Genomic DNA, 18,991 nt, shown 5'->3' on the forward strand with positions numbered 1-18,991 from the left:
CTGACAGATATATTATCTTCTCTCTTTCCCCAGTCCCCAGCCATGTGTCCTGATAGTGGATGTGTTATTTTGCTGCTTTCCCAACACCAACACTCTTACTTTGCTGGATTTATATATATCAGGGTGCTTAAGCAAGACCTGCATTCTTGGATAAGACAGACAGGCACACCCTAGGGTGTAGAACAGGGGATCCGGTCTGAAGATCGACAGTGTCTAGGTCGACAATGTTTAGGTCGACCACTATTGGTCGACAGTCACTAGGTCGACATGGATGGAAGATCGACAGGGTTTCTAGGTCGACATGTGCTAGGTCGACAGGTCTAAAGGTCGACATGAGTTTTTCACTTTTTTTTTCTTTTTTTTAATTTTTTTCATACTTAACGATCCACGTGGACTACGATTGGAACGGTAAAGTGTGCCGAGCGAAGCGGTAGCGGAGCGAAGGCATCATGCCGAAGCATGGCGAGAGAAGCGAGCCATGCGAGGGGACGCGGTGCACTAATTTGGGATCCCGGTCACTCTACGAAGAAAACGACACCAAAAAAAAAAAAATCCTCATGTCGACCTTTAGACCTGTCGACCTAGCACATATCGACCTAAAAACCCTGTCGACCTTCCATCCATGTCGACCTAGTGACTATCGACCCATAGTGGTCGACCTAAACATTGTCGACCTAGACACTGTCGATTTGATGAACCACACCCGGTAGAACAGCTGCGGAGGTTCTCCCATCACTTTTGTCCAACGTTTTTCTCTTCATTTGTATTTTGAACATTAAGAAAATGTACAATTTGTCCATTATCAATATTTCATTTAAACGGAATAAATTCCAAATTATTTCCATTTGCTTTGTTTTAAAGATACAGTAGCATGCTACGAAGGGGTTGGCGGGGAACAGGTAGAAAAGTGGCACTCAAGGTCGCCAGCCGTTATCATAGGACTACAGTACACGCAAGCAAATACCCTCAAACATGGACCCTGAATTTAGCAAGCATCCAATTCATATCAAGGGGGCTCAAATTAGCCAATCCGCGTCCTGAAGTCAGGAGATGCCACAGTCATTGGGAAGACCAAATCTGTACAGTCTGCCCCTACAGATGTGCGGCTGCAGATTGTTCATACATCTAGTTGCTAGGAAGTCAGGATGATGTATTGGATTGAACAGTATGATGTCAGTATTAAGTGTTTGCATTTATCCGAGCAGTAAAAGAATAAATCTGGAAGCAGAATAAGAGCCGGGGAATGGTTATCTTAGATTTCTGCTCTTTTTTCTGACTTCTGTGTTCCATCACTTTGATGAATATCAGTTTCTTTTTTTTTTGTCTAAAGGTGTAATGATCGGATGTCGCCCTAATACGTCTTTTTAAATCCATTTGATGAATCACCTGCAGGAAATACTATTACAGAAAGCAGCCTTGATTTCAACTGTGGCAGCATGCTTGGGATTAATCCAACCGTGTTCCTTGGAAAACTATTCAGCTTACAGAATGCTCCACATAATTCATTTATAATAAATGCCGGTCTCTCCACCACGTGGACCCCCCTCCCCGGGGTCTCCGCTACATGGACCCAAAGTCTCTCTGCAACAGTGACCCTCCCATCCTCTCCGCCATGATATACAGACCTTTAACGAGTGTCTCCGCCAAGATACACAGACTCTCCCGGGTCTCTCAGTCACTTGAAATCCCCTGCCCCGGTCTCTCCGGCACATATACCGGGATATTCAGTTACCGCCGATGAAGCTTTGTGTGATCTTTCTTGAAGTATCATCAATGTTTATTCACCCGGAAAAAAACATCCTTTTCACCCGAAAACACGCAGGTTCAGCGAAACCTGTGTGTTTTCGGGTAAAAACAGGGCTGTTTTCGGGGATTTTGCTTCGCCTGCCGGAAGCAGGTGAAACAAATCCCCGTAAAGCCGTGGCATGCACTGGTTTATCGGGGCTAATTTAATAACCCCCCTGGCGGTAATTTACACCCGACAGTCATTTGCGGGTAATTGAATATCCCTGACAGTATTATGGTGTCAAGAAAAATAAAATGTGTGTGAGCTGCTCTTTTACCAAGGGCCAGATTTATTAAGCCCTAGAGAGTGATAAAGTGGAGAGATAAACTACCAACCAATCAGCTCCTAACTGTCATTTTTCAAACACAGCCTGTAACATGGCAGTTTGGAGATGATTGGCTGGTACACTACCCCCCCCCCCCCCACCCCCCACCCCATACAGCAATCCTTGTGTTCTTAAACAGCCAGGATTGTGAATCTAGACCACAGGTTCTCAAACTCGGTCCTCAGGACCCCACACGGTGCATGTTTTGCAGGTCTCCTCACAGAATCACAAGTGAAATAATTAGCTCCACCTGTGGACCTTTTAAAATGTGTCAGTGAATAATGAATACACCTGTGCACTTGCTGGGTTACCTGCAAAACATGCACTGTGTGGGGTCCTGGGGACCGAGTTTGAGAACCACTGATCTAGACCAAACCTGTGGTCGATTCAATTCACGACAGTTAAATAGCACCGGGAATTAGCTCCCGGCGCTATTCAATACAGCGCCAAGTGACACTCCATTGTCTTGAATTCTTCTTGAGAGAGGAAATCCGACAAAAGTGCTGCAGCGCGGCCGGCGCGAGGCTGATTCTGTCGGGAATCAGCATTGCGGCGGGGAGTTAAGTCGGAGAATGCCCGTTCTCCCAACAAATCAACCTGTTAAGTCCGGGAGAACGGGCATTCGCTGACTTAACTTGAGCTGAATTAAATAGCGCCGGGAGCTAATTCCCGGCGCTATTCAACTGCCGGTGAATTGAATCGACCCCAATGTAGTCAAAATCCAATTTGAGTATTTGCAGGGAAATCCTATTGAGTTTCGTTGCTTTGATATTTTGGAAGTGTTCCATATAATCTGCATTAGTACGTCCACATCCCCAGTTACCTTTACATCTCACATCTCAGAGGAAACTAGAAACTATTTTTCATGGGATTGTGGAAAAAAAATAAAAGTTTTATAGTTGTTGTGTAATGAAGTTAGTTGGATCATTTGTCAGGTTTCTCAGTCACTGCTTTCATTGATTGTGCAAGTTGTATTAACGCATTCAATATGTCTACTAAGATGTGTTTTCTTTACAAGTCCTTGGATTGTGTCCAGAACTTGTAACAGAATGTTCTTTATGTTATTTCATTACATTTCTTGTCGGAGATCTGCATTTAATGCTGTCCTGAAATAAAATTCAGAACTCAATTTAGCAAGTTGTGTGTCAGGTACAAAGCGATGGCTGATGAGGTTTATCCCCAAAGCCTTCTCTCTCACGCAGCCGGTAGCTATACATCATAGGGGACCATCCACCCACAGGCCGGTCATGGTATGGTAGATGCTAGAATCAAGTGGGCTAAGGGACCTTTTTCGTAAGGGGGAGGAGTTACGACACAAGGGGGAGGAGCTAGGCCAGCGGGATAGTTCCTCTACTGTCCACGCCACTAACTATTACCTTTAGTAATCAGGTGGCGAGCGAAGCGAGCCACCGAGCCCGAAGTGCAGCGAGCGAAGCGAGGGTACTTTTCGGGTACCCTGTTCGCACGTAGCTCCTCCCCCTGGTGACGTGTCTCCTCCCCTAGATACGTCAGAAGGTCCCTTCTCCCACTCAGAAATAGAATCAACAGTCATGGTATGGGCACGCTAAAATACACTCAACTACAGCAAATTTTATTTTACATGGAACTTAAAGAGGCATATGGCTGGAAATCAGGTCATGCTTTGACACCAGTTGTCAGTTTGACTCAGGGACGGATGTAGACTTTTCTTTTAGGATGGGCAGTTTACTGTTTAATCTTGACTCCGCCTCTCTCTAGTCCCAACTCCTCCCATCTGCAATCCTAACTCCTCCTCTCTCAATTCCTGAAAAACTGAACTTTTTGAGTGAGACTGGGATAGAGCTTTGTGATTGTTCTATGTACATGTGACTGTGCTATGGGGTAATTGTATTTATTAGCCCTAGTACCCACACACCTGCAAGAGAGGGGCATATGCTCTGTAACCCTTGCTCTCCTGGCTCCTCTGTGCTGCTGTGGTATAGGCTGCAGCACAGCGTTCTGCCTCAGGCTCTCCCTGGAGAGCTCTCTTCAGCTCAAAAGTGGGCGTGGCTATGACTGTGTTGGGGGGGGGGGCGGTCGCCCCCTTCGCCCCTTCCTAAATCCGGCCCTGGTTTGACTAGGATATTGTGATATAGCTTAGAAGGTGGGGGCGGAGTTGACAACCCTGGAGGTGGTTGTCAAGGGACATCTTAAATATGTGTAACTTATTTACAGCGGAAATATAGATTGCAGGAAACATTGAGAAATCCACCGCCATGCAGGAGCAGAACATGTTGCAAGACATTTATATGGTATTATACATACAATTCATTCTGCGGAACCTTAAGAGGATTTCAGCAGCATAAGTTATACTCTACGTGTACAAGCCAGTTCCCCATTGTCCAGAAAATTCTATTTATTCATAATAAATTCCCCCGTTCCTCATTATACATGGATAGGGAATGGTAAATTGCCAGACTGCTGTGTAGGTCAGGATTTCCATTCTGAAGCGGTCACATAAAATATTGTCTTTATAACTGTGTGTTCTGTCTTTATTCATGGTGCTCCGTGCCGCAGCCATTAGTTATCTACGGCAGCGAGCGTGGAAAAATAAATGTACATATTTATACACGTGCCTTCCGGCATAACGCACACTTTCTGCTTATTTATTTGTAAGTTGCTTGTGCAATTTCTTCCCTAGATGTGTTCCATGTAGCCCTTAATGTGCGTTCATTTATTCCAAGTACCCACTCATGTGTGTAACTGTTTACCAAACGTTTCTAGAATTCTCAAAAAAAAAAAACGTATTCTATTTTTAATATTTTTTAAGAATACTTTATATTTATTTATTTATTTATTTATTTACCAGTCACACATATTCCGCAGCGCTTTACAGAGAATATTTGCCCATTCACATCAGTGAAGCTGCCCCAGTGGAGCTTACAATCTATATTCCCTATCACATGTACACACACACACACATTATCACTAGGGTTAATTTTTGCTGGTATCCAATTAACCTACCAGTATATTTTTGGATTGTGGGAGGAAACCGGAGTACCCGGAGGAAACCCACGCAAGTACGGGGAGTATATACAAACTCCGCACAGTTAGGGCCATGGTGGGAATCGAACCCATGACCCCAGTGCTGTGAGGCAGTAATGCTAACCATTACACCGTCTGTGCTGCCCAATATTGGGAATCAGTCAGGATCCCGACTGTCAAAATACCAATGCCGGAATCCCGACACTGATCAGAATGATGGCGCCGGCAACCCAACTCCCGGGATCCTGATCGATACACTGCCGGGGCGCCGGAGAGGCAGGGTGTTAGGTTTAGGCTGCGGGGGGAGGGTTAGGGTCAGGCTGCAGAACCGGGGGACCTATGGTTAGGTACAGGCACCCCCAGGGAGGGTTAGGCTGTCCAGAGTGGGAAGCTGCGGTATGTGGTGGTGTGGGGGGGGGGGGGGGGGGGGGTTGGTTAAGCACCACCGGGAGGGTTGGGGTTAGACTGCATGAGTTGGCAGTGGGGGAGGGGGTAGGTTTAGGCTGCGGGGTAGGTTTAGGCACCGATGGGAGGATTAGGGTTAGGCTGCGTGGGTTGGGGAAGGTTAGGTTTAGGCTGCGATGAGGGGGGTACGTTTAGGCACCACCGGGAGGGTAAGTGCTAGACTGCGTGGGTTGGGAGGGGGGGTAGGTTTAGGCTGCGGGTAGGGGAGTAGGTTTAGGCACCAATGGGAGGCTTAGGGTTAGGCTGCGTGGGTTGGGGAAGGTTAGGTTTAGGCTGCGGGGAGGGAGGTGGGTTTAGGCACCACTGGTAGGGTCAGTGTTAGACTGCGTGGGTTTGGCGGCGAGGGGAGGGTAGGTTTAGGCTGCGGGGAGGGGGGTTAGGTTTAGGCACCAATGGGAGAGTTAGGCTGCATGGGTTGGGGGAGGTTAGGTTTAGGCTGCGGGGAGGGAGGGTTAGGGTTAAGGGGCCATTGGGGGAAGGTAAGTACACTTACCCTGTCGGGATACTGATCATCGGGATGCCGCGATCGATATTCTGACTGCCAGACCCGTCAGCCGGAATTTTAATCCCAACCCCTTTATAGCATAGCTCAATGTAACAGGTGTAAATAGAATTTGTCTGAGGTTCTATATAACACAGGTCAAGGGTCCAGCTCTTAGATGCAAGTTCCCACCTAGAGTAACGAGGTGCCAGCTAGTAAGTTGAAGCCAGTTACGATCCTATATAATAAAAGGCTAATGTTGCTCCTCACCTCATTTTGACAGGCTGATAACTAGTCTGTATTATTCCTCTATTGTACTAAGATCCATAAAACCACAAATCATTTTCTTTTGTTTGAGCTTTTCTGGATGCTTTACTCAGACGAGCAGGGTCCCTGGTGCCTGTTCTTGGCTTCCACCCCTTCACTGAATTCTAGTGATAAATCATATAGAGCAATAAATAGAATTTAATTCAATACATTGTTTCCACTATTTCAGTGTGATGTATTCCCAACCAGACTCTACGTATAGAGCCAGCGGGCAATCGTGGAAGAAACAGTTCCAGCAACAAATTGCATGCAGTTTGGAGTCATAATATGTTTCATTTCGATGCAGGTAATTTAAATATGAATTGCTCTGCAAAATATGTAATTCTGCATATTTTACCTGGAGTGGAACGAAGCAAAGTTCTGCAGATGTCAGAAAAACATATAATCTACAAATCATTATTATAGGAGTCTATGTAGCCTTTTGCTCGTTTGTTTTGTAGCGATTGTTTTCAGTCTTCTCCGGTTCAGACTATTAGACATTCCCTTAAATGTCTTTTAAGATCTGTTTAATTTCATGTGATAAAACTTTGCTTATCTCCCCGTCACAAAGAGTGTTAAATGCTGTGTGTGTTGCATGTAAGCTGCGTGTTACTGTATGAGATGTTATTCATAACTTGTGACAGTAATTGAATTCGCCCAAGTGATTTTGCTACCAGGGTACATAGCCAGTCCGTGTCGTGACCTTTCCTGTAAATTTCCCTGGATAATGGGATCTTTTTCCATTTTCACATCACTTCAAACGGTGGCTTTAGGCGGCTGTGATGAAAGGATGAGTGGTGGGTCGTTCCTGTGTGTAATCGCACCCGTCGCAGAGGGTTCTCACAATTCAGTTATCAATTACTTCTGGAAATCAAAGGGCCTTGCTGTCCTTGTCTGAGCTGAGGAGCGATTTCTGAAACGCTGTATATTTACTTCAGCATTAACGTAGATGAGATCAGTGCTTCCCGAGCTGTTTGTGTGTAGCTGTAGTGTCTCACTGGAAGACACGCCCGACTTTTAGGGGTGATATCGCTAGCACTCAAATGGTGCACCCCTTCCCTGCCTACACTCGTATTTCCAGCGCCGGAATTCTGAAACCTATTTAGGACAATAAACAGTTGTGGATTTCCCGCTAGGCACATACCTAAGGGCACCCCTTTCTGGGGGCAACACAGCAGGCACCCCTGCATCAGAGCGCCGTATGCTGCTCGTCTAATGGGGCCACATGGAAGTCGGGTGACTGTTTTTTTTTCTGCTGCCAGTGGAGCGAGCCCTAAGAGTCCCCTTACGGGCTCTCTGCACTCGCCACATTGCGGGCTCAGTGGCGAGCGGATCTATTCCCACTCGATGGGTGTCATGGACACCCACGAGTGGGATTCGCTCTGTTGCGCTGGGATTCCGGCTGTCGGCACGGTCAGCTGTTGGGATTTCGGCGTCGGTCTTCTGAACGCTGCGATACCGACAGCCGGCATTTAAACCACATCCTGTGTTTAAGCTGCAGCCAAGAACACGCGGCAGAGCAACCCACGCTACAAGTAAATAGAAATCCACCCATGAGCGGGTAACTATAATACATCTTACCGTTCTTAAACTTCACTGGTTCCCTCTTTGTTACCAGCGGGCACTAAGATGTGCCGCCTGGCGTGCTTGAACAAATATGCCAGTGTTGGCAGGTTGCTGAGACGTATCTTTTATTAATTAGGCTTGTTTTGATGTGGAGAGGGGGAACATCCGAGCAGGAGGCGTCATTAAAACCGAAGTTAGAACTATGGTTATAAGCGGAATGATCTCAGTGACAGGCAGGGTTGAAGCGGAGATGAATGACAGGGAAGCATGACCAATGCATTCAGCCCCAGCTGCTACCGAGCCTCTCCGCCTAATGCTGCACTTTCCCAGCACCCTTAGTACACGTGTACTAGCGCCCCTGTCACTGCGGCAGATGGGAACCGTGTCTTGTGCAGCAAGGAAATAATTAATTGCATGTTAATAAAGCTGTATTGCAGCAATTAAACTGTGCTGGTGTCAAAAGGTCCAAAATATTTTGCCATCAACAAACAACTCCTTCAGCCCACCATAGACTGTCAGAACGTGGGGCGGCAAATCATTCGCCTGCGTAATAAAACTAGGGGACTTACAGCAGAGTCTATTGATTCATCCATGGGACCAGCTTGGCAAAGGCGGCAGGATAGTCTGACAGCTTTACAGACAATAAATCAAATACTGGGCATTAAAATCCATTTAAGGCTTTCCCTAGTTTTCTTATTCAGGCCCCGGAGCAGCTGTAACCAGTCACTATTTACAGATACCTAAAATCTGCTATCTGCCCCGAGTAATCGTCACTGAGGAAGAAGACGATTGCAGACATTTACTAAACGGGAAATAACATCGAATTCTATAATGAAGTGGATGGCACAGATTTTACTTGTGCATGTTAGTAAATAACAGAAATTAGGGAAAATGATAAATATCCTTTTGTGAAGTTGCTCTGGGGGTGGGCACCGAGGAGCTTCCGTCATTAACGCCTGCAGCGTACGGCTGGGGGGAGGCCGTCTACAACAGATGCCGCACAGATCATAAACTCTGACCTATTGTCTGGCAGCGAATGAGAAAATGATATTCTGGTTCATGCAAAAGCCACATTTCCAATCAATAACACTAAGGCTACATGCTGATAGCAGCTATTGTTAATTACTGCTAATCCTATTCATCTGTCATTACCAATGCCGGGCAACACTGCCGTCCTATCTATTTTTACAGGACAGGCACAAATCCAATAAAGTCATTTACATTTATCACCCAATGCTCCGGCTACACAATGGTGCACGTGTTTCCTTGCGGACGCGATTGGGCAGACACTAGCTGGTATTAATCTGATGAACCAGGCAGCCACACGTGTATCGCACACATAATTGTATGCCAACACTGCCTTCTGTTACCGTCAGCACATGGCAATGACAACAAACTAGGGCAATACACTCAATACACAATTCCTACTCGGTCAAAGGAAAACCAAAGGCGCAATATTCAATTAACTGTATCTTCCTGGCATAAATCGTCAGCTTCTTGGATAAATGGCAATTTAGAGAACGTGAAAGTGGATCAGAGTTGGATGCTGTTCACAGAGGGGAGAGCTACACACACAGCGTATGAAAACTTTATTTTGTCTGCGGAATTTCCCTTTAGTGATAAGACGCAATTTCCAATATGCAATTCCCAAGGCACATGATTTTATAGTATACAATAGAAAGCTCTCAGACTATCCGTACTCCTTACAATGATACATAACCCTCGGTCTCTGGCCCCCTGATGCTTATATCAGTGTCACGTCGCTAATGCAACATTGCTTATATACCATGTACATGTGTACTTGTCCTATATTATCTTGTGCTATAAGTCGCTGTTTTTTTTTTTTTTACTCATTAGTTTATGCACTTTGTTAGGCGCTGCAGAACCCCTGTGGCGCCATATAAATAAAGGATAATAATAATAATAATAATAATAATAAAGGTCAGTAATTAGTTAATATTTACCTTACAGCACTAATCTGAGCATTACACTAAATGCACACATGACAATTTTTGACCAATTGGGGCTAAGGCTACACGAGCCGTTCTCGTTGTGCGACCACAAGAAATGATCATTATAAACAGAGATCACTCATCCTGTAACTCTATGGGGGAAATATAATAGTAATGAGAATCGGAAAGTGAGAGATTTTGGTCAAACTCTGTTTTTTTTAAAGTGGCAATCGTTTACATGGCAGAACCAGGCTGATTTTGCCATGTAAACGATTGCCACTTTAAAAAAACAGGAGAATTTGACCAAAATCTCTCACTTTCCGATTCTCACACCCTATTACATTTCCCCCATTGTTTCCCATAAGTAGTATTATATTACACTCCGGTGAGACTAAGGCCGTCAGTCTATCAGTAACACAATATATTTAGTGTTCATTCTAGCACCCTGTACCTAATTATTTACTACCAGTTATTTATATAGCGCACGCATATTCCGTAGCGCTGTACAGAGAATATTTGGCCATTCACATCAGTCCTTGCCCACTTGGAGCTTACACTCTATATTCCCTATCACAGGTTCGGTATGGGTAACCGGCGGTTGGGAGACCGCCGATCACCATACCGACGCCGGGATCCCAAAGTTTAGGTTGCTGGCAGGGGGGGGCGAGCACAACGAAGCCCCTTGCGGGCTCGATTTCATCCGTGCAGAATTCCAGCGTCTGTATAGTGACCACTGGTCTCTCAGCCGCCAGTCACAAAACCGCTTCCCATAGTCACATGTACACGCACACATTCACGCTAGCGTTCATTTTGTTGGAAGCCTATTAACCTACAAGTATATTTTTGGATTGTGCAAGGAAACCGCAGTACCTTGAGGAAACACACACACAAGTACGGGGAGAATATACAAACTCCACACAGTTAGGGTTGTGATGGGAACCCATGACCTCAGTGCCGTGAGGCAGTAATGCTAACCATTACACCATCCGTGCTGCCCAATGGCAACAGTTTTGATGTGATGGATCACTACAGCTACCGTACATCACGTATAAAATTTTGCGCTTAAAAATGTAAATATACCCCCCCTTACTGATTAGGTGCAGGGTGCTAGAATGAATCCTTTAATTCACTTTCATACAGTATACTGGGACCGATATCAATTCGCTACGGAAATCATCGGTGACGGAGCAGGAATTACGCACGGGCACTGCCCGATAAATCTTCTATATTAGATAAAGCCGTAGCGTGCTTTCTTACCCGATAATTCTAATGACATTTCATCGCATGGACTGAAAGTCACCCATGTAGCCTTAGCCCAGGGACAAAGTGTCTCGGAAACATCTTCTAGCTAATAGCTTAACGGTAAAGAAAACGGATTACGCAGATTTCCTGGTTATAGCCCTAAATGAAAATGGTCACTAATTGCATTCCATAAAGCACAATATACGAAACAGTTACATGCCATGCGAAGTGTATACCGCAGGTAAAGCACACCAATATATAGGAGGTAACAGAGATACTCTACGTAGCAATAGGCATAATGTAGGATGAGCTCCCCCCAGTAATGTCATAATTTCCAACATAAGTGATATAACTTTGCTTAGTGTTCATTCTAGCACCCTGCACCTTTCAAAACACCATGCGATTCCTCTTTCTGCCTGGGGTGTCACTCTCTGCTTTGGTGCTTCTAGCACGCTATCTGCTTTGGTGCTTCTAGCACACTCTGGTCTGTATCTCACTGAGATACAGACCATAGTGTGACAGAAGCACCAAAGCAAAGAGTGACCCCCCCCCCCCTCCCCGGTCAGAAAGAGGAACTGCATGGGTTTTGAATGATGCAGGTTGCTAGAATTAACACTATTAGCTCTATACAACTAAGTAAGACCAGGCAATGTCCACATTGGCATTTGATCACCAACCCACACACCGCTGTGTTCTACCTTACAGCACCTTATAACCTGGGGTTCTATAATGCACATCTAAAGTGAAGAACACAAATGAATGGCCTCATTCAACATTTTAAAGGGTCGCCACTATGCCAAGACATTCTCCACTCAAGCCACAACAAGGCATGTTCCATCCCAAAACAACACACTAATTACATCTTCACTGATCAGACAGATGCCCAAGATATACGCATTCTGTGCTTCCCCAGAAGCCTCTTGAGAAGAGAAATCAATATACAGACAGATTGCACCCTCTGTGCGAACCCGTGTCACCCAGCAGACACAGAACAGAGTATATACATGCCAAATGCTTCTTATAATTGGCAAACAGGTATAGATAACATAGAAAAGTATTACACGTATACAAGCTATATAGAAACATGGGTCTGGGACAGAGGGTCGACAGCACAAAGGTCGACACACTTTAGGTCGACGCCAATTGGTCGACACACCTTAGGTCGACATGGACAAAAGGTCGACATGGAAAAAGGTCAACATGAGTTTTTTATGTTTTTTTGTGTTGTTTTCTTCGTAGAGTGACCGGGAACCCCAATTAGTGCACCGCGTTCGCTCGCCATGCTTCGGGCATGGTGCCTTCGCTCCGCTACCGCTTCACTCGGCACACTTTACCGTTCCAATCGTAGTCGACGTGGATCGTTAAGTATGAAAAGGTTCAAAAAAAGAAAAAAATCGTGAAAAACTCATGTCGACCTTTGTCCATGTCGACCTTTTGACAACAATTGGCGTCGACCTAAAGTGTGTCGACCTTTGTGCTGTCGACCTGGAGTCCGGATACCAGAAACATCCGATTTCCTTACTTATACTTTTATTAGGAAAACATATGCATTATAAGGCAGAACTCACCCTATTGTAAATGATTAAATACTAGAAGTCACCTCCAACTTCCATGACCTGTGTATAAGCACTTTATACGGTCAGGGGTAACTTCTAAAAATGATACAATGCATTGAAAAAAAAAATTTACATTGTGGTGAATAAAGCAATGAAATTTTTTATTTTGAAGCAATTTGAGGCCATTTTTTTTAAAAATCCCCCAAAATGACATGTAATTAGTCATTAGGGTGGGTGTCCAAGGGGTTCTGCACAGTGTCCCGACATTTTACCCTTAAAAAAGGATTTTCCCTACTATCCCTCATCCTCAGGGAGGTACGCGTGGAAAAATGTGAATTTACTCTGGCTGGTGCAACTGGATTGCATAATGAATTCGCAATGCGAGTTTGCAGGGAAAACTGCAAATTACGTTCTGCAGCTCGCACCTAATTGGAACGACCCCCACTGTCTTTTTAGTTTTGCAATAACTAAAAACAAAAGAAGAGTATATATGTGAAAAAGCTGTTAATAAATGCTTTGTTCAATAGAATGCGTTTTAGAACTCAAACACGCCTGTCAGTGGGTGGTCTATTATTTGGTAGGCTTGGCCGTCTGAAAACCAAAACTTAGTAAATCTGCGGTTTGCATTCTTGCACTGTGACATAATTATTTTGATTATAAATCGATAGTTGATCCGATTTTCTAAAATCTGCCAAAATCCTCAAACCAACGGTTAGTACACATACCCCTAGGTGTTCACAATCTCTGAAATAAACTACAAGTTCTCATCTCTTCCATATAATAAGTTAGGCAGCATTCAGCACACTGGGAACGCCTGCGACTTACCCTTTTCTGATCCTCCAGGCCGTGAGCCACCGGCTTCCTCCGCTGGTACTGCTTACCCTCCGTCACAGATTCCATTTCCTGATTATTTGTATTCCTTAATTATCCTCAGAAAATCCAGAAAACAACCAGGTGTATTCCTTTATAGCGCCCCGCCATTGGGCGATCCATCCAGGTAACCCACCACCGCAATCACAAGTGCCATTTCCAAAATCCCGAAAAGTATTTCAGCAACACTCATTCCTGCAATCCCACCACGTGTGCGCAATCCAGAATCTGACCAACGCGCCCGTATCCATTGCGCGTCTCGCCCGTCTTTCACCACGCACAATCTCACGGTTTCATCTGCAGAAAAAGCCAAATTCGAAATGGGATTATTTCTGCCGACAGAAATACAACCACAATCTATGGACCAAAAGGAGAATGAGCAGGACAGCAGAACAATCCTACATCCAAGTGATCTCCTATCCCATGCAGCAATATAATATCTGCAGAAACAAATGAGAATCACACCAAAAAGATTAAAAAGAAGTCCAGCATCTAAATGCTTTATCCACCAATTAATATCTGCTGCTTTATAGATACAATTGTAACAAAAAATGGCATATTTGTAAATATACAACAAATACACCAAAACACATATTTCTGGATAATATGCAATAAATGTGACTACATTATTAGTACATAACTAAAAAAGAAAAAACTATTGTCAAGGTTGTAAAATACAAACTGTAGCTATTTTATCTCCTGCTTAAGTCTAGATTAATAAAAATGCAAACGATTCCTATGGAATATTCACATTCTATAAACTTTACAGGCAAGCGGAGTGTTCTAAGGAGAGAGAAGAGACATCTGCTCCTCCGTACCCTCTATGTGCTCCACACGGAACAGCTTTACCTCTTTGCATACAAATTGGGAAAACCCTTGAACCTTTGTATTTGCAGGCAGTCTATCAGCAGCACAGCCCGTAACAGGCAATTATTTTATTTATAGCAACAAATACACAATACGGTCACAAAAGGGGCTGCGAGTTTGGAACCATTGAGAATAACCCTACACACAGGCAACAGGATATATCAGTGGATAATTAAGAAGAGAATCGGAAAATAAAGTAATTGACAGCACAAATCCCATGGCTCTGATAACAGTAAATATATACACATTACGGCTAGTGAAACAGGTCTGAGTGGGTGCACGTGTACACACAATATAGACAAATAAACCTGTGCGCACCAATTCTGGAATAAATAGCAGAATAATGACATCAATTAGCAGAGTAGTAGCGGGGTAATTACCACTAATTACTTCAATTACAGAGTTTAATTAGACTTTTGTAAAAAAAAAAAAAAAAAAAGGAAAAATCAGAACAACTATAATTACATAAAAAGCTGGAGATTATTTTGTACATCTCCTTGCTTTGTCTTCCCAGAAAATGACAACTAATATCTGTATTAATGAATGTAGAATGAGGATCCAGTGATATAGGGGATCTATGTGTATAATGAGGATCCAGCAATATAGGGAATGTATAATGAGGATCCAGTGATATAGGGGATCAATGTGTATAATGAGGATCCAGTGATATAGGGGATCAATGTGTATAATGAGGATCCAGCAATATAGGGGATCAATGTGTATAATGAGGATCCAGTGATATAGGGGATCAATGTGTATAATGAGGATCCAGCAATATAGGGGATCTACGTGTATAATGAGGATCCAGTAATATAAAGAATCTATGTGTATAATGAGGATCCAGTGATATAGGGGATCTATGTGTATAATGAGGATCCAGCAATATAGGGGATCTACGTGTATAATGAGGATCCAGTAATATAAGGAATCTATGTGTATAATGAGGATCCAGCAATATAGGGAATATATGTGTATAATGAGGATCCAGTGATATAGGGGATCTATGTGTATTATGAGGATCCAGTGATATAGGGGATCTATGTGTATAATGAGGATCCAGTGATATAGGGAATCTATGTGTATAATGAGGATCCAGTGATATAGGGGATCTATGTGTATAATGAGGATCCAGCAATATAGAGGATCTACATGTATAATGAGGATCCAGTAATATAGGGAATCTATGTGTATAATGAGGATCCAGTGATATAGGGGATCTATGTGTATAATGAGGATCCAGTGATATAGGGAAGCTATGTGTATAACGAGGATCCAGCAATATAGAGGATCTACATGTATAATGAGGATCCAGTAATATAGGGAATCTATGTGTATAATGAGGATCCAGTGATATAGGGGATCTATGTTTATAATGAGGATCCAGTGATATAGGGAATCTAGGTGTATAATGAGGATCCAGTGATATAGGGGATCTATGTGTATAATGAGGATCTAGTAATATAGGGAATCTATGTGTATAATGAGGATCCAGTGATATAGGGGATCTATGTGTATAATGAGGATCTAGTAATATAGGGAATCTATGTGTATAATGAGGATCCAGCAATATAGGGGATTTATGTGTATAATGAGGATCCAGCAATATAGGGGATCTATGTGTATAATGAGGATCCAGTAATATAGGGAATCTATGTGTATAATGAGGATCCAGCAATATAGAGGATCTTCGTGTATAATGAGGATCCAGCAATATGGGGGATCTATGTGTATAATTAGGATACAGTGATATAGGGGATCTACGTGTATAATGAGGATCCAGTAATATAGGGGATTTATGTGTATAATGAGGATCCAGCAATATAGGGGATTTATGTGTATAATGAGGATCCAGCAATATAGGGGATTTATGTATATAATGAGGATCCAGCAATATAGGGGATTTATGTGTATAATGAGGATCAAGCAATATAGGGGATTTATGTGTATAATGAGGATCCAGCAATATGGGGGATCTATGTGTATAATTAGGATACAGTGATATAGGGGATCTACGTGTATAATGAGGATCCAGTAATATAGGGGATCTATGTGTATAATGAGGATCCAGTAATATAGGGGATCAATGTGTATAATGAAGATTCAGCAATATAGGGGATCTATGTGTATAATGAAGATCCAGCAATATAGGGGATTTATGTGTATAATGAGGATCCAGCAATATAGGGGATTTATGTGTATAATGAGGATCCAATGATATGGGGATTTATGTGTATAATGAGGATCCAGTGATATAGAGTCCCCATGTGTACAGCAGCTATGGATATATAGGGTCATCTGTGTATAATGAGGCTCCCGTGATATGGGGATTTATGTGTATAATGAGGATCCAGTGATATAGGGTCCCCATGTGTACAGCAGCTATGGATATATAGGGTCATCTGTGTATAATGAGGCTCCAGTGATGTAGGGGATCTATGTGTATAATGCGGATTCAGTGATATAGGGTCCCCATGTGTACAGCAGCTATGGATATATAGGGTCCTCTGTGTATAATGAGGCTTCAGTGATACAGAGGTCATATAGGGTTATCTGTGTATAATGCTGCTCCGGTGATATAGGGTAATCTGTAAATGCTGTTCCGGCGATCCTTCATTGTCTATAAAGAAGTTCTGGAGCTATAGGAGCCCACTGTGTACAATGAGGCTGTGGTGATATAGGGGTCCCCTATGTATGAGGCTGTGGTGATATAGGGGTGTGTGTCCCCTGTGTATGAGGATGTCGAGGATATAGGAGTCTCCACAGGATGAGGTGATATAGGGGGGATCACCCTGTGTATGATGAGGCTGTTGTGATACAGGGGGTCCCCCAGTATGAGGTGATATAGGGGTCCCCCCTGTGTATGAGGCTGTGGTGATACAGGAGGTATCCCCGGGATGAGGTGATATAGGGGTCCCCCTGTGTATGAGGCTGTGGTGATACAGGGGGTCCCCCTGTGTATGAGGCTGTGGTGATACAGGGGGTACCCCAGGATGAGCTGATGTAGGGGGGGCCCCCCTGGGCTGGGGTGATACAGGAGGTCCCCTCAGTATGAGGTGATATATGGGGTCCCCCCTGTGTATGAGGCTGTGGTGATATAGGGGGTCCCACTAGGATGAGGTGATATAGGGGGTCCTCCCAGGATGAGTTGGATATAGGGGTCCCCCCTGTGGATGAGGCTATGGGGATATAGGGGTCCCCCCTGTGGATGTGGTGATACAGGGGGTCCTCCAGGCTGTGGTGATATAGGGGTCCCCCCCCAGGCTGGGGTGATATAGGGGGGGGGGGGGGATCACCCTGTTTATGAGGCTGAGGTGATACAGGGGATATAGGGGGTCCCCTCCAGGCTGTGGTGATATAGGGGGTCCCCTCCAGGCTGGGGTGATATAGGGGGTCCCCTCCAGGCTGGGGTGATATAGGGGGGATCACCCTGTGTATGAGGCTGAGGTGATACAGGGGATATAGGGGGTCCCCTCTAGGCTGTGGTGATATAGGGGGTCCCCTCCAGGCTGTGGTGATATAGGGGTCCCCCCCAGGCTGCGGTGATATAGGGGGTCCCCTCCAGGCTGCGGTGATATAGGGGGTCCCCTCCAGGATGAGGTGATATAGGGGGTCCCCCCCAGGCTGTGGTGATATAGGGGGTCCCCTCCAGGCTGCGGTGATATAGGGGGTCCCCTCCAGGCTGTGGTGATATAGGGGGTCAGCCCTGGATGAGGTGATATAGGGGGTCCCCTCCAGGCTGTGGTGATATAGGGGGTCCCCTGCAGGCTGGGGTGATATAGGGGGACCCCCTGTGATGATCTGTTAGGGGCCTCCCCCCGGTGTCCGGGCTCTCACCTGGCTGTGCCGGGCTGGGGATGCTCGGGCTCCGGAGAGGATACAGCAGCAGCAGCAGCAGTGGCCGGGCTGGTACTGAGCAGCAGCCCCCTCTCCTCCCCCCATCCCCCGCTCCGCCTCCTCTCCCCCCGGCCGGAGTCACCGCTCGCTCAGCTCCGCGCTCCAGCTGATGCCTCACACCGGAAACCTCACGAGCCCGGTGCCGTCACATCACCCGGGACACCCGGGAGCTCCGATCCATACTAACCCCGGCGCCCATCATCACCCGCGTTACCCGGGCAACCCGGCACCGCCCCCCTATCTCCCGCCCCGCTCAGCCAACCAGCACACGCAGCGCGCTCACGTGCCGGTACCCCGGCCAATCAGAGCGCCATGCGGCGGAGAGCAGAGGAGAGCCAGCATCTCCCGGACCCAGAGAGCGCACAGCGCGGTGTGAGGAGAGTGAGTGCGAGAGTGACCCCAGACCTCTGAGACATGGAGTGTGAGTGACCCCTGAGACACTGAGAGTGAGTGTGACCCCAGCCCTGAGAGACCTCTGAGACACTGAGTGTGAGTGACCCCTGAGACACTGAGTGTGAGAGTGAGTGTGACCCCAGCCCTGAGAGACCTCTGAGACATGGAGTGTGAGTGACCCCTGAGACACTGAGTGTGACCCCAGCCCTGAGAGACCTCTGAGACATGGAGTGTGAGTGACCCCTGAGACACTGAGTGTGAGTGTGACCCCAGCCCTGAGAGACC

At 45.4% G+C, this 18,991-nt stretch overlaps 1 protein-coding gene across 1 annotated transcript in view; it reads right to left on the reverse strand.

Annotated features, from left to right (window-relative positions):
* The window catches only part of NAV2 (neuron navigator 2), a 708,207-nt gene extending 689,860 nt beyond the window's left edge, over positions 1-18,347 (reverse strand). Inside the window, exons 1-2 of the mRNA XM_063946386.1 lie at positions 18,254-18,347; positions 13,508-13,849 (exon numbers count right to left, since the gene is read on the reverse strand). Coding sequence (XP_063802456.1) covers positions 13,508-13,582 — 75 coding nt within the window. The 5' untranslated portion in view covers positions 13,583-13,849; positions 18,254-18,347. The remainder of the gene's footprint in view (positions 1-13,507; positions 13,850-18,253) is intronic.
* Between the last annotated feature and the right edge of the window lie 644 nt (positions 18,348-18,991).

The sequence above is a fragment of the Pseudophryne corroboree genome, chromosome 11 (genome assembly GCF_028390025.1).
Source record: "Pseudophryne corroboree isolate aPseCor3 chromosome 11, aPseCor3.hap2, whole genome shotgun sequence".
NCBI classification, from domain to species: Eukaryota; Metazoa; Chordata; class Amphibia; order Anura; family Myobatrachidae; genus Pseudophryne; species Pseudophryne corroboree.